The sequence below is a fragment of the Papilio machaon genome, chromosome 24 (assembly GCF_912999745.1).
Source record: "Papilio machaon chromosome 24, ilPapMach1.1, whole genome shotgun sequence".
In the NCBI taxonomy this organism is placed as follows: domain Eukaryota; kingdom Metazoa; phylum Arthropoda; class Insecta; order Lepidoptera; family Papilionidae; genus Papilio; species Papilio machaon.
The window spans coordinates 3870518-3887149 of record NC_060009.1 but is presented as its reverse complement, the minus strand read 5'-3'; the positions used below and the strand labels follow the sequence as shown (position 1 = coordinate 3887149).

The following is a 16632-nucleotide window of genomic DNA, read 5'->3' as shown; positions in this document are numbered from 1 at the left end:
AGATTTTTTTTCTAAGTTACGAACTTAAAAAAATCATTAAGTTAGGTCTTAAGTCAGTCAAAAGTAGATTACAAAAAGTTAATTATAAATCACTATAAAGTTGATGCTATTTATTAACTAATTGAACACAAAACATGAACTTCATTGTTACTACATTTCAAAAGGTTAATTCAGAAAGATAAAATGTTTCTATTTTAGTTATCATTAACTAGCTAACGCCCGCGACACCGTTCGCGTGGGATTAAAAAAAACCTAATAATTATCCTATGGGTTCTTTCAGACAATGTTCTACATCTGTGCCAAATTTCATCAAGATCCGTTGAGCCGTTCCGGAGATACCTTCAAACAAACATCCATCCATCCATCTAAATTCTTAACATTCGCATTTATAATATTATTAAGATTAGTTTAAATGATTAAGATTAACCTTCCTTCATATTTACTTAACCTTAATTTAACTATGGTAATTCCCCACAACTTTCCAATCTCCCTAAATGTCATTCAATAGTATAAACATACGGAAAATCTTAGTTCTAGTAAATATTGATGTAAGTATCTCAAGTCAATACTTTAAAAAAAACAAAGCCGGATTTGTTCATGTTTTCGTGGTAAGAATATATTAAAAATGCGTCAGTTATTTCGACTATTTGAGATGTAAATATATTTGATTTGAATCACACGATAATGTTGTGACTGTTTTTGGAATTAAACAGAATTGATGGATTCTAACTCTTACACATATATGCGAAAAATTAAATTGTTTAAACTTTCGTGAGACATAATAATTAATTAATTAAGAACATCTTAACTCACGTGTGATCGTCCGGTGACGGCACCGACTAGTTTCGGACCCGACGGGGGTCCGTCTACAAAATAAACACTCGCCCTGGAGATCCTATCTGCGAAGAAATTCAAAGATGGGTGTAATCAACCAATCCGTAATATCCAACATTGTTGACTGTGGCCTAGACATCCCTAACATATCATGAGCTCTGTCCCTTCTTTGGATACGTATCGTTAATCATCATCATCATCATCAGCTCACTATACGTCCCCACCAAGGGGCTCTGAGCCTACCCCAATTTAGGGGCGACTAGGCCATAGTCAACACAGTCCACAGTCAGTGCGGGGTGGTTGACTTGACACATATCTGTGAATTTTGTTTTTTGAAATGTGCAGGTTACATCACGATGTTTTCCTTCACTGTAATAACGTTATAATGTACATATGTAAATCGAGAATCGAAAAACACATTGGTACATGGCGGGATTCGATCCCAGGACCTTCAGATTGCAAGTCAAAATGCTTAACCCCTGAGCCACCGACGCTCCACGTATCGTTAATGACACAAACTAATCAGACGAAACGCGGAATTACTTCCATTTCACGCTTTGCTCCACCATCTTGGCCTATTTTTGACAGATTTACTTTAAGTTGTCATTCGATTTGTGTTCTTCCCCGGTTTCTATGGTCTATAGGTTATTTTTTTTAATAAGTATTCTTAATCACAGGCGACCCTCACGAGGTCACTGGTAAAGCAGAGAGGGCAGCGAAGCGTGACAATACTCGTGTCAAGGTACGTCTTTGAACCCGATCTTTGATTCCACCGCTCTTATTACCAGAAATAACATAAAAAAGAAATCTTATATCCTTTATAATCCATAAAGAGTATGCAGATTTTTTCAAGTCGTCATACTGCTGCATTTAAGTCGTTTAATGGTCACTTAAGGCGCTTATTAGTGTAGATTAAGTATGAAAGAGATAAATCTAAACTAATCAACTGTTTAAATAATTATTAACATTCTCTGGGAGCGACAGTAATATTAAACACTGAAAGTAAATTCGTAGAATTTTAATCCGGGCTTTTTTTTCATGAGGAAAAACTAGTGCTATAATAATATAATTTATTATACACTAATCCTTGGTTATATTAATGGCAGCTTTTGCCCGTGACTCCGTCCGCACGGAGTTATTAGTTGCCTATGCTGTTCTGGAGATACCTTCTAACAAATATCCAAACATTCGCATTTAAAATATTGTAGTAAGATATTGTATCGTTTGAAGTATACATAATGCATTAATTAGTTTACCGTACATGTATATAAGGAAAATTCTGTTATACATAAGAAAATAACTATTGTACAATGTACGTTTAGGAATGTCAATATATCTTTTCCCAGCATCAAGCTTTGAGGAAAATATATCACAGTAATGAACTATAAAAAATATGTAAATGAATAAACACGTGTAGTACATGCTTTGTTAATCTTTACCGTTTATTAACTGCGTAATTAACTATATAAAAAATATTTCCTTGTCATGTCTTGTCTGTTTGTTCTACTTTAACATAATACATATAGAACTAATTATCGTGATTTAACACAACAAAAGTTTTATGGAAAACTTAGAAAGGCACACAATTATTATATTTCATCCGTCAAAACAGACCCTTAAATAGTAAAAAAAACTTGAGAGGTGTGTTGGGACACCCGGATGGAACGAAGTTCCTTTCGATTAATTAGTGGAGGAACCAATGTTTATTCTATGAATAAAAAACTTAAGTCTTCACAAGAAGTACATTTTATTTCTATGAATTTTCGTTATATATTGTCACGTCGTTGCCATGGTGAAGTAGCGCTCATTCGTCTTTAACATACTTACTATAGCAAAAAGTGTCGTGACAACTTTTCGTAAGAATTTTTTTCCGTCAAGCCCCCTTTCACAACGCGCGATAAGGAACTTCGTTCCATTAGTATAATTTTTCGAAATGGGTATTAAATAAACTTCTTTGACTGTGCATTCTTCATTGCAGTACTGTTTTGTTTTATGCCATTGTTTTCGAGCATACCTCGTTTGTTTTACACAGATTAACTATCATATTTAGATAGTAGGGGCTTTGCTATCACATCCTATAGTATTAAAACACTTCAATTCATATGCAAATTGCATTGACAGTAATTGTAAAATTGGCCGCTTCCTCATTAATTCACAATTAGAGGGGTCCCTATATTACTAACAACCTCCCAACTTCCGACTGTTCCCCTCTCGCTCTTACGTCCGCTGTAATACTCTATCTCTATCCAACATCTGTGTGATAAGTATTTCCATCTCTATCTACTTTTTCAATATAACTTTCCGTCTCACTTGTGCTATAACTACGCAAATTCAATTTAAATTTATCAGTTATTTAAACTATTAGATAGAGTGAATAATTGGATGTGATATTTTATTGTTTTAAATTTCTATTTTGTTAATTATTCGTACAAATTGTAATTTAATTATTAACAGAGAGAAAACTAAGCAAACGCTTAACTTTTTTGTGAATTGTAACATTTAAAGAAGGGAATAACCGTAGATATAGACGTAGAAATGAGAGACACGTGCCAGCATTATATAAAATCCCATTATCTCTGTCTACCCTTTTATATAGGTTACGGGCATCGATGCTATCTATCTTACTAATATTATATATGCGAATGTTTAGATGGATGGATGTTTGTTCGAAGGTATCTCCGGAACGACTCAATGGATCTTGATGAAATTTGTTATGGCTGTAGAACATAGCCTGGAAGAATACATAGGCTACTTATTACTTTTTCTAATTCCGCGCTGACGGAGTCGCGAGCGACAGCTATGTCCGTCATAATCCGTTGTTTTATCTGTGAAAGTCACACGGTTGCCATGGCAACGCGTAAACATCACTGACAATAAATTTTTATAAACAACTTTTGTTTTGCTTCTCTTATTATTTGCTTAACGTTTATTATTTATTAGATTAGATTATTTATATTAAATTTAAAAATGGACGCAGATGAAGATGGCTTTGACTCCGCTCGCGGGGTTGGGTCTGGGACAACGGAGGCTGAGAAAGAATTTGAAAAGGTATTGTTACTATTTACTCACATTTTAACTCCTTGAGTACTTTTTAGATCAAAACGCAAACAATAAAAACAATACCACAACTTTATAGCTTAGTAATTGTTATAACTTAAAACGTTGTCACTCGAATGTTAGGTGTCCGTTGTATTGCAGCACCGATGCGGCGCCGCCAGTGTGGCATCTCTCTATTAAATTGATAATCTGGATCTAAAGTCAGATTCAGTACTAGATAATAGAACAATATTTTCAGTCGGTAGTTCAATATTAAGTTATGACTTTTATTAACTCAATTAACATACTTATTGTGGGTTTCTGAGACTAAAATATTTGTTTTGTCAAAGATACTGACAGGTATAAAGATATATTTATACAGAGATTGTAGTCTCAGAAACCAACGGATAATTAAGTGTGAATACAACTTTATTCTTAGTGGAATTTATTATTTTTAATAAAGTAAAATTACGAAAGTTTTTTTAATAATAGTGTTACTGTTACAGGTGTTGGAACAACTACGTGAGGCTGAAGGGATGAAGTATTATTCTGATGTCTACACAAAGCTTTACGATTCCTACTTTAAACTGAAAGAGGAGAACGGTACACAAAATGAACAAATCACTGCGTTAAAGGTAAATAAAATAACTTTATAACAACTAAAAACAGCGCCATCCGGATTTTTCTCGAATTAAGATTAACGCAATAGTAAAAATCACACGTAAAACATCTCGTACGAATTCTCGTAATTTTTTCTGTCAAGCTTACCTTATGTTTCATAGTGTCTAAAGCTTTACGATATAGTCCAGGGATGGTGAACCAATGGCACGCGACATAATATTTTGTTCGTCACTGATCACAAAATTCATTATGCACTACGAAAAATATGTTGATGATTCCTCTGCGAAGTGTTCACAATAATGACAAAGTCAAAATTGTTTGATGGCATGTCTATGACTGCATTTAATAATTCTGTAGAAAAATGTCACGTTGATACGTAAAGGTTCGCCACCCCTGCCATAGTCGATTATTATGTCCACAGACGAAGTTGGGCCGCTTCGATGACACTGTGTCAGATTACATCACAGAACTGACAGACGCTCAGAAGAACATCGAACGACTAATGGCTGAAATTGGTAAAGTTTTGGGACATAACCTAAATTTAAAAATATATTTAGCAACATTTTTTATACATCATAAGTTGGCAAACGAGCAAACAAGCCCCTGGATACAACGAAAAAGCGAAGCGATCGCTGCCCATAGACATCCTATAATCGAAAGAGGACGGGTCGCACATAAAGAGGATATATTCTCTTGCTATGCGTCCTTCCTCCATCAAATCCGCTTCCCCTCCCCATCATTTCGACGCTGGAAAGCGTAAACGCTGTAACCCCGAAAGTATGAACTTTACAGGAGAGCCAAAAAATTATAACTCGTGAGTTGATACGCCTACAAGCATGCGGTATTTAACAATGTTGTGTAGTTTGTGCTAACCTATAATAAAATCATTATCGTTTGATAATGGTTGAAATTATTAACGTGTGAAAAAATAAACGCGATTTCAAGGGTTACAGCGTTTATGCTTTCCAGCGTCGATTTCCTTATAACAAAAGGGTGAGAAGGGACACACACTCATCAGGCGAAACGCGGAATTGCTTTCAATTCACTGTCTTCTGTGTGGTTGTGGTATTACACCGGTCGATCCGGACCATTCGGGCGCCCAACAAATATTTTTGTTGCGGGATCTACCAATGTTTATTTTGTGGCCCGGCCTAAAAACTTCTTAATTTGAAATAAGGTAATTAGTTGGTCTTTATGAATGCGATCTGTATTATGATGTTCCAGAGGAGGCAAGATGTTTAGCGGACGCGATGCACGCGAGGGAACTGGCCAGTGTCGAGAGTCTGGACACAATGAAGAAGACACTCACCAAATTGGAGAAGGAGTTAGACGCGAGGAAACGCGCCGGAGAAGATGATGCGTAAGTTCTTTGTACACGAAAACTTTTTTTACACAAAATCATGTTTTTCGAAATTGTTTTCAGATATAATATACCGCCATCTATCGATCAATAAGATGACAATTTTATCCCAATTATCTAGTTCCATGTAACTATGTCAAAAAAAACTTTAGCCTGAGGAACAATAGAAGGCAACAGAATTAAAACATCTACCCATACTTTTTCCCCATTTATATTCTGTTAAGCTCAAAGGTTATTTAATGTGTTAAATAACTTTAGCGGTGCAACATCAGCAGTAAAAGAAAAGGAGAAGTTCGAGAAAGAAAAGGCGCGTCTCCAGGGCGAACTGGATGCTATCAAACTGCGGCTGGAAAACGCGCTCAGCTACATCGAAGATCTGGAGCACAGGAACACGGCCGGTGAGGAAAATATCGCTAAGCTGGAAGAAAAGCTTGAGGTAAATTGTATTAAATTTACATCAATTGTTCATCTTTGGTTATTTCTTTCTAAAGACTACTACTACTAAGATATCTTAGAAGATAATTGTAAATTTCATATAAAAAGTAGCGCGTTAGAGATAACAAATTTCTTTATTCTGCTTACACATATTGGTTACTCGAGTCCGTTAGTTGAGTACTCATTTATATATGTAGTTTTATTTATAATTTCACATCTCAGTGTGTAATTTCTTCTACGGCAATTTAAATTGTAAAAATTAGCAGATAATGATGAGATTCCATTGCCTGAAATTCTCTTTGTACAACGTAACATGTGCAGGTGATTCGCCAATTGTCAGATATCTTGGCAAGAATGTTAGGTATAGCGTTAGCACTACTTAGCGCGTCGATCTTTACTTCTTACTTCTCTTATCTATCTATATAGATCTTACTTCTTCGAATTGACTTTATAATACACTTTAAAAATACCATCTTTGATTATGTAGTAGTGTATCAGTAATATATGTTGCACCTAATATTGCACTGAGGTAAATTTGCAGTGATTTATATCAGGATGGATAATAATTATTTGCCGCTGTGTTGCCACGTGATTATGTTGTTTAACAATTTGCTATAATTACTTAACAGCAAACAACAATTATCCTATTTAATTGAAAGAATTTACATATTTATATTGCATTTTAATCTAATCTATAATAGAAGTATTGAAGCAAGAATTTAAGATGCGTAATTTGCTACTGCAATTGACAGAAAGAGCTGATTTTTTTTTGCTAGTTTTGTATTGTGCAACTTTTTAGTTGCAAATTACATTTTAAATGTTATCCATAATAAGCAGCATAGTTCCCGAAATCAAACGACGTCGTTCATCGATAAGTTATTAAAATTCCATCACCGTAAAGTAAGTCTTATTACGATTTATCTTACATCTTATAAATGCGAATGTTTGAATGTTTGGATAAATGTTTGTTAGAAGGTAAGTATATCCGGAACAGCTCAACAAACCTCGCTGTAATTTGACATAGATGTAGAACATAGTCTGGAAGAAGGCTACCTAAGTTTTTTTTTTCTAATTCCGCGCAGACAGAGTCGTCGGCAACAGCGACTTCTTATATTAATTCCTGAGTTTTTTGTTTCATCGATGTTGAAGTTTTTTTTCAAATGACTCAAAAATAAAAAAAATATCTTTATGGTTTATTATTTAAATTTAACTTGTCTTTATTTATTCTATTATGTCCTTCATTCAGACGTTATTATCAACGAATGCTGAGTCATTAAAGATTGAAGCAAAGCAAATTTAGGAAATCCCCAAACCCCACGTAGAACCCACCTTTTTTTTTGAGGGCAATGCTTTATATATACTCCACGCCCCGGGGAAGGGGGAGGAAGCAGTAGTGATGTAGGATTCTTTCTCCGATAGGAAGCATACCTAAATTCCTCTGTTCATCCTACGCATAGTGGCGAGGCTTCGAGTAAGCTTGCGATTTTGTCCGCAACTCCACAAACAATGAACCAATCTAAGTGTGGCTTGGTAACCTCGCATGTATTGAATATACTATAATGCAGTTTCTTTACCTTAAAACCTACTCATATAAATTTCATTTTTCAGTCATCGATGAGCAATGTGTCAAGCAGTACACTGATATATCGAGATCCTTCAAAACACACTAAATGTCATTGCGTTACGTCACAGACCTCGATGTTTTGGCCCTGTAGTGACACGACGAATCAACTCTTTCCTAAAAACGACGGACTATTTGATGAAGGTTCTGAAAAGAAGCCTAAGTGAATGATCTTTGGAGTGGGGGGACCGAATGAATCAAATGCGCCATTCCGTGCCGGACGCTTGGCGTATCAACACGTCGAAATTGTAATCAGTTTAGATATATTTGTATTTTTTATTGTTAGTGTTGCTTGTGGTATTAGAATTAAGATATTAAGATATGTATACTGTGTTTATTGTAAATAAATTGTTTTTTTTAAAGATGTACGGTTTTATTTAGTGAAATATTTCTATAACTGAACAGACATGCACAAATCACCTTATCTATATAAAACTAGCTTTTACCCACGACTCCGTCCGCGCGGAATAAAAAATAAATAGAAAACGGGGTAAAAATTATCCTATGTCCTTTTCCTGGTTCTAAGCTACCTGCCCACCAATTTTCAGTCAAATCGATTCTGCCGTTCTTGAGTTATAAATAGTGTAACTAACACGACTTTCTTTTATATATATAGATTAAAAAAAAACATTTTCTAACTCCTATATTGTCAAGTTCTACAATGCAAGACCAAAGAAATATCATCCTTAGATCAAGACAGTTTTAGACAACAACTATGACCTTAATTATTGGCGTAAACTATTCTACTCAAATATTAACTAAATGTAAGAAAACAATAGATAATATTTATTCTATTTTATTAGGACGCAGAGAATAATGCAGTGCGACAGAACAGACTTGTAGATTTCATAAAATCTGAGTCCGCAACGCTCAAGGCTGAGATGGAACAAAGAGGTCTGATCATCAGCAATCTCAACGATAAGGTAAGCTTTAAGTTCATGAATGACTTTACAGTTCAAATATAACGGCTGATAAAGATGTAGAGAAGAGCAGTACATAGTGTGTCACCACTGTGCAGGGAAAAGGACGTTTATGATGATGTTTTGTTTGTCAGCTGAGCAAAGCAGAGAAAGGTATAGAGCGTCGCGAGAAGCAACTGAACAGTATGGGCAACAGGCTGGAGCAGGCGCAACGCGAACAGGAGGAAGCGACCGCGCGCGCTACATCTCTGAGGGAACAGCTGGATAACACCAACATAAAATTGGAGCAGACCAAGCAGACGCTTGTATCCACCACCAAGGAGTTAAAGGTGAAAGATCAGATGCACTTATACTGAAAGTAACCTTATCTATGTTCCCGAAGACATCGTCGTTATTGGTCTACCTAATAGGTTCCAAATTTGGACAAGGCAAAAAATCGAATCAATGGCCGAGAAATTCAACTAATGCTATTTTTTCATTGCATTGCTTCGAATTTGCTTTGAATAGTATTTTAAAATAGTTTGTCCAAACTACATTAAACTGCAACATAATCCGTTGCAGGTTCTTTCAGTCTTGATCTAGGAATCGAGAAAAATTATTCTTAGCTCAAAAGCAGTTCAATTACTCCGTCTCCATTCCTATTTATCTTTTATTCTATTCTATTCTGAATAAGAGAAAATTTTGTAGAATAGTACTGATGACAACAATAGAATGAGGAACGATATCTCAAAGCTCCGCAAACAGTTGGTGCAGCAAACCAAGAAGTACCAACTTTTAGAGCAGGCTAAGGCGACCATAGAATCCGAAAGGTATACTGTATATATATCTATATCTATATATATAAAAGAAAGTCGTGTTAGTTACACTATTTATAACTCAAGAACAGCTGAATCGATTTGACTGAAAATTGGTGGGCAGGTAGCTTAGAACCAGGAAACGGACATACTTTTACCCCGTTTTCTATTTTTTATTCCGCGCGGACGGAGTCGCGGGTAAAAGCTACTATATATATATATATTCGTACGTCAGTTCTCTAGACTAGGGGCCTAGAGTCTACTCTAAGCTTATTGCTAGCTGCAAGATCTTTAAAATATTCTAGCTATTTAAAAAACAAACATGTTCACGTCAGAACTAAATACAGAACACGATTTAAATCATAGTAATTGTAAGTACCTTCAAAAAAAGCCCAACACCCTTAAGTGTTAAAACTTTTAACTCTACCCAGGGAACGTCTGCGCCAGCAAGTGACTGTGATGGAGAGGGAGATAATGCTGGGCAACAAGCATGCGGAGGCTGAGCGGAGGGAGATTGAGAACTTGAACAGGGAGAAGGACATTCTCAACAAAAACATACAGAAGATTCAGAGTAAATTAACCATCTCTGTCTTAAATATATTTCTGTAAAATATTGGATTAAGGAGAAATTTAAGAGTGAAGATGTAACGACTGAATTGTTATCATTTCGGGAGATGGAAACTTTGTTGAAAATTAACAATTCTTGTATTCTAGGTCGCTATTGTTCATTCATTGATATCTGTAATTTTGACAGCAACTGCTCCGAAGACTGGAAGTTAGAGAGAAGATTCGGGATTAATATACACTGTTTGTTGTAGACGAGGCAATGGATAACCTGCAGCTGCTGAACCTGCAGGAGCAGCGCCGCAAGCAGCTGGAGCACGAGGTGGAGGTGAGCAATGCGCAGATCAACAAGCAGCGACTCGCCATCCTGCAGATGGAGAAGGACAAGGACAGGTAACTAATTATCTTTTACATAGTCTCCAACTCATAAAAGCACAAACATTTCTATTGCCTGATGAACTAGGAGACGGACATAGGAACTTTTTTATCTTGTGTGCATTTTCTTTTATTCCGCGCGGACGGAGTCGCGGGTAAAAGCTAGTTTATAATAAAATTAATATTAATAAACGTGTAAACTTTTGATCAACAGAATGTTGGAAGAAACAATAGCTCTCAATGACAAGATAGACGAGATCTCAGGTACGACCAGTTTAGATGTTGCACGAACACTAGATTAATGGCCATTGTATTACATCAGTACTTTTTTTTGTAGCAAAATGACTAGAAATCAATTTTAAATAATTCTTCACAATTCCAGAAATACTAAAGTACTTAGTTACATTTTATTATAAGGATAATTTTCGGATCTTCTGTGACATGTGATGTGTTTTTTTTTCAATATTATTCATAAAAGGGTAAAATTGATAATCTATCTATATGTAGTACAAAACTTAGTTTTAAAAAAAATAGATGAAGTGATACGTGATCTCGATCTGTAAAAAACAGATTACCCTTTAATATTAGTAAGTTAATTTATAAACATTTTTTTTACCAATCTAAGGTCTAAGCTTGTTCTAGGCTTAGTTATAGTTTAATTTGTAAGTAAATGTCTTCATTGGTAAATATATTAATAACTTAGTCACTAAAAAATTGGTTACTTTGCCAGTCAATAATTCTTACCCTCAACAAACTCTCGCTAGTCTCTTGTACCAAGAACCGGTAACTTGTTGCAGAGGAGGTGCGTCTCCGTACTGCGGATATATTGGACCTGAACAAGGCATTAAGAGAGGAAGCCATCAAAAGTCGCAAACTCTCAGTTGCATTAGACGCAACTCGTACTGAGAGGAACATGCTGCACAAGAACTATACAGAAGCGGTTGACGAAATACAGGATCTAAAGCAGAAATTGAAGGTAGGAAGGAAAGTTATAACAGAAATTGAAGGTAGGAAGGAAAGTTATAACAGAAATTGAAGGTAGGAAGGAAAGTTGTAACAGAAATTAAAGGTAGGAAGGAAAGTTGTAACAGAAATTAAAGGTAGGAAGGAAAGTTATAACAGAAATTGAAGGTAGGAAGGAAAGTTATAACAGAAATTGAAGGTAGGAAGGAAAGTTATAACAGAAATTGAAGGTAGGAAGGAAGGTTATAACAGAAATTGAAGGTAGGAAGGAAAGTTGTAACAGAAATTGAAGGTAGGAAGGAAAGTTGTAACAGAAATTGAAGGTAGGAAGGAAGGTTATAACAGAAATTGAAGGTAGGAAGGAAAGTTGTAACAGAAATTGAAGGTAGGAAGGAAAGTTGTAACAGAAATTGAAGGTAGGAAGGAAAGTTATAACAGAAATTGAAGGTAGGAAGGAAAGTTATAACAGAAATTGAAGGTAGGAAGGAAAGTTATAACAGAAATTGAAGGTAGGAAGGAAAGTTATAACAGAAATTGAAGGTAGGAAGAAAAGTTATAACAGAAATTGAAGGTAGGAAGGAAAGTTATAACAGAAATTGAAGGTAGGAAGGAAAGTTATAACAGAAATTGAAGGTAGGAAGAAAAGTTATAACAGAAATTGAAGGTAGGAAGGAAAGTTATAACAGAAATTGAAGGTAGGAAGGAAAGTTATAACAGAAATTGAAGGTAGGAAGGAAAGTTATAACAGAAATTGAAGGTAGGAAGAAAAGTTATAACAGAAATTGAAGGTAGGAAGGAAAGTTATAACAGAAATTAAAGGTAGTTTTAAAATGATACTAAAGTGACGCTACTTTTAAAAATTATAATACTGAAAGCGAAGGTAGTACAAATATTAGAAACAATGAAGGTGTATACAATATTTCCTTTCTTTGTAAACCTTTTTATTTATTTCTGTTAGGTACAATTATAATTTATTGTCATACGTTTACTTAATAGCTTATTGTTTTAGTTACAATGCATTGTAAAGTATTGTTTTTACGAGAAACAATTGATTTTCCTAACACTTACGTCAATTTTAATAAATTTTTATTCTTCTCTGAACACTATCTTAAAAAGTTTTGTAATATGTGCACACATAATAATAGAGAATCTTATGGCAAACATATTTTAAAGCAAAAGCCCTGTTTAAACGACGGGTATTATACTAGTTTTGGCTGTTAACTGTATACACAGGTAGTAAAGTAAAATAATAGTTTATGTAAACTTCTGTAGTCCAGCTTGAGTGATTAAATACTAATTAGTATTCTTCTAATATAGAGTTAAAGCTTTCTAGTATTATAGTTAACTCAATTATTCCAGATGTTAGCGTACCAGATCGAGCAGTTAAAGGAGGACATCAGCGGCAAGGAAACTGGGCTGAAGACGTGCGAGGGCACACTCGCCAAGTGCAACAAGAAGAACGAGCAGCTGCGGGGCGAGGTGCAGGCGGGACTGACGAGACTGGCCGAGGCCCGCGCAGACATCACCGCGCTCCGGCAGGAGGAGGCGCGTCTCAACAGGATCATACAGGTACTATTATAGAGACTGCTATTCGCCACTAGATGGCATTAGTCATGAATTAAAACACGATAATAAAGTTGTATATCATTGAGATGCATGACATTGGTAATATTGTATGTAATATGTATGGTGTTAGGAGAGTGACGTGGCTCGCGCCAAGCTGATGAAGGAGCTGGAAGGCATGATGAACGAGCGCGACGTGGTGGGGGCGCAGCTCGTGCGTCGTAACGACGAGATCTCTCTGCTGTATGAGAAGATACGTATCCTAGAGGTCACCTTGCACAGAGGTACGACAACTTCTATGAGGTCCTACGTATTACTCAATAGAAAGATTGCTACAAGCAGTTGGCAAATTGTTTTATTTAGAGATAACTGCCAACTGGTAATCGCCCAACGTCGATTGTATAAAGCAGTCCTTGTATGGTTGCCCTAAAAATGTCAGTTAATTTGTTGTTGTATTTGTTTATGTGTCCTGTGTTCAGGAGAGCGTCAGTACGAGCAGCGGGTGGAGGACATCCGCCTCCTTCGTCTGGAGATCATGAGACTGCGCAAAGAGAAAAATCTACTGTCTAAAGGCATTGAGAACATGACTGACTTGAGATTAGAGGTACCATCAGAGTATCATTCTTACAAACAAGTTTTGCGCTTTGGTGGCTCCCCCCCCCTTCCCCTCCTCTAGACCTATCTATCTGAAAATCCATAATGTCCTCTCTGGTGAACGTCTGCGACATGTTTGTGTTGCAGGTGTTCAACTTGGAGCGCGAGTTGGGCAGGTCTCGGCTGCGAGTGCGCGCGCTGGAGGAGGCGCTGGAGACACCTCTCAATGTGCACCGCTGGCGCAAGCTGCAGGGAACTGACCCCGACAGTGTCACACTCACACACAAGTTGCGTCTCACACAGAAGTACGTGGTGCTTGTAGATACCTAGTTAATTATCCTTCTGACTCTAGCTCTCCGCTTCTGGCTCTAGGTCATAACCTAGAACCGACTATACCTATGACTTAAGTTATATACCGACAAGGATATCTGTCGGTGGTGGGCATAAGTCAAGCTGAATATGATAGCTCACTAGCGCCCTCCTGTCAATCTAAAGTCTCACAAGATCTTTCTAGAATTGTAACTGTTTTTTTTTTAGCCCATGTAGGTTTTATATATTTTTTAACAAAACAAGCTGTGACAGTAGCGCCTCACCGGTCTCAGATATCGTTTTTTTGTCTTTATAATGTGGGTACAGTCTTCTTTCAAACGTACTGTACTCGTAAAAAAAAGTCCTTTACTAATAAAAAATATTATTTTTAATTAAATAGCAACAATTAAGTAAACTAATTTCAAATGCATTAATGTCTCAATCTAAATATTTAATTCGTTTTTATAATTGAAGAGCAATAACGTTTTGTATAACGAATATTTTGCATACATAATTCACGGTATTGTTGGGTTTCTATGGATTTATTCAGATAAATTGGATTCAGTTCGCGTGCGAATTTCTTTCAATTAACTTGAAAAGACAAATAAAAAAATCCTGTTAATGAACCTACGTCAGTAATATAATTACGTTATGAATGGTTACAGGTTTCTTGAAATTTTATTTGTTAATGACAGATCGCATGATTTGATCATTACAGCTAGATGAATTGAACTCTCTCGCAACAAAGACGATGATTATGATCTTATTATGTGTAACAATAACTTTTCTATTAGTAACTAGCTTTTACCCGCGACTCCGTCCGCGCGGAATAAAAAAAATGCACGCAAGATAAAAAAGTTCCTATGTCCGTCTCCTAGTTCTAAGCTACTTCCCCATCAATTTTCAGCTAAATCAGTTCGACCGATCTTGAGTTATAAATAGTGTAACTAGCACCACTTTCTTTTATATATATAGTTTAAATTAAATTTAAATTTCAAAATTTATATCACAACTTATTTTGTCGTTTACATCGCTTACAAATCTCAAAATATTTACACGAAGTAAAATTCTTAATTTGTTATTTCGAGACAGACATTTTTAAAAATTTGTTTTAAAATTTTATTTCCTTGTAAATGGCTATGTCTGACCTTTAACTGTACCGTAGTTATCTCAACTTATTTGTAAGGGTATTTCCCGTTACCTATCCATAGAATAAACGGTCCAATGGGAAAAATACCCCGATTGATTTGTAGGCCGATCTATTCAACGGGAAACACTTTTGTAAGAAGTGTGTTGTCTGTTGTCAGGAAGGTGCTGGCGCAGAGCGAGCAGCTGGTGCTGAAGGATCGCGAGCTGAAAGAGACCAGGAACCTGTACGGCGCTGTGAAGGACATGCTCGCGCTGCAGCCGAGCCCAGAGATACAGGTGGTTAAAGAATTAAATTCCCTTCCCACTTAAAATCTACAGCAATCTGTCATTTAATCAAGTATACACGTTAATTTTCTGTGACAAACTAAATTATTACGGCTCACTGGCGCCCCTTGTCAACGTCAAGAAAAAGTGTCATAAGGTCCTTTTCGTATTGTAGGTGTCATGTTTTTTCTTTCATGTCATTTTCTATGCCCATTTGGTTTTACTATATTTTCTGATAGAACTAACTGCGACAGCAGCGCCTCTCTCATAGGGTCTGATATCCTCGTTTGGCTATAATTACATTGTTAGTGTCGTTTAAACCGATAGGAAATAAACGTCTTCGACTGAACAATGTCAGATTTTCTGATTTTCAGCAAACTCTGAATCGGACACAACGTGCGCTTGCGCAGCGCACCACGAAGATGAAATGCCTCATAGCTGGTGAGTTTTTGCTTACACAAATTTTATACGTAGTTCAATGGTACCTTCTTGCTTATCTTGGTTTAGTTGGTATTCATCGAGAGACCTCACTTATATTTAATATTTTAATGAGTATACTAGCTGTCGCCCGCGACTCCGTCCGCGCGCAGTTAAAAAAAATGAAAAATAGATGTTGTCCGATTCTCAGACCTACTGAATATGCTCACAAAATTTCATGAGAATCGGTCAAGCCGTTTCGGAGCAGTACGGGAACGAAAACTGTAACACGAGAATTTTATATATTTGTGAGCAATTTTTTTTATTTCATTACAGAATTAGCAATGCGCGAGAACCAAGTGACGGATCTCAGACGTGAATTAGATCGAACGAATGGAGATTTACATTCGTTCAAACAAAAATATTACGAAATGAAGCGAGCGCTCGACGCGGACGAGGCGCGCCGACTGAAAGTACCAACTCCGCTGCATCCCACTACACCTACATTGCAGGAGATCACGACATAAACATTCTTGATGTGTTCAATTGTAAAAAACTAAATTAAATGACTTGTAAATATTTTGCAATCACATCTTTTCTAATCATGTGATAAGTTAACTTAAAATATACCCTAGTTCATTGTTATTCGTTTTTTATTACGCTGAGTCATCACTAAGGGAGCCTCTAAATGTAGATTTAGTAAGTCTATGAAACCACTTACAAACCATCAACTTGACTATAAATTATCAATTCCAATTATGTAATACGGGATATAAGACAAAATAAAACACATTCAAGTAATTAATCCGAAAA

At 36.1% G+C, this 16632-nt stretch overlaps 1 protein-coding gene across 1 annotated transcript; it reads left to right on the top strand.

Annotated features, from left to right (window-relative positions):
- Window positions 1-3801: 3801 nt before the first annotated feature.
- LOC106719049 (cilia- and flagella-associated protein 58) lies at window positions 3802-16624 on the top strand. Its single transcript, XM_045683901.1, has 19 exons — window positions 3802-3882; window positions 4377-4505; window positions 4913-5006; window positions 5716-5851; window positions 6110-6287; window positions 8711-8830; window positions 8962-9156; window positions 9515-9636; window positions 10053-10192; window positions 10440-10578; window positions 10775-10824; window positions 11358-11536; window positions 12883-13092; window positions 13220-13370; window positions 13566-13690; window positions 13828-13985; window positions 15297-15414; window positions 15777-15843; window positions 16156-16624. The coding sequence occupies exons 1-19, from the start codon at window positions 3802-3804 to the stop codon at window positions 16344-16346; spliced, it is 2583 nt and encodes an 860-aa protein (XP_045539857.1). The 3' UTR covers window positions 16347-16624.
- The last annotated feature ends 8 nt before the right edge of the window (window positions 16625-16632 follow it).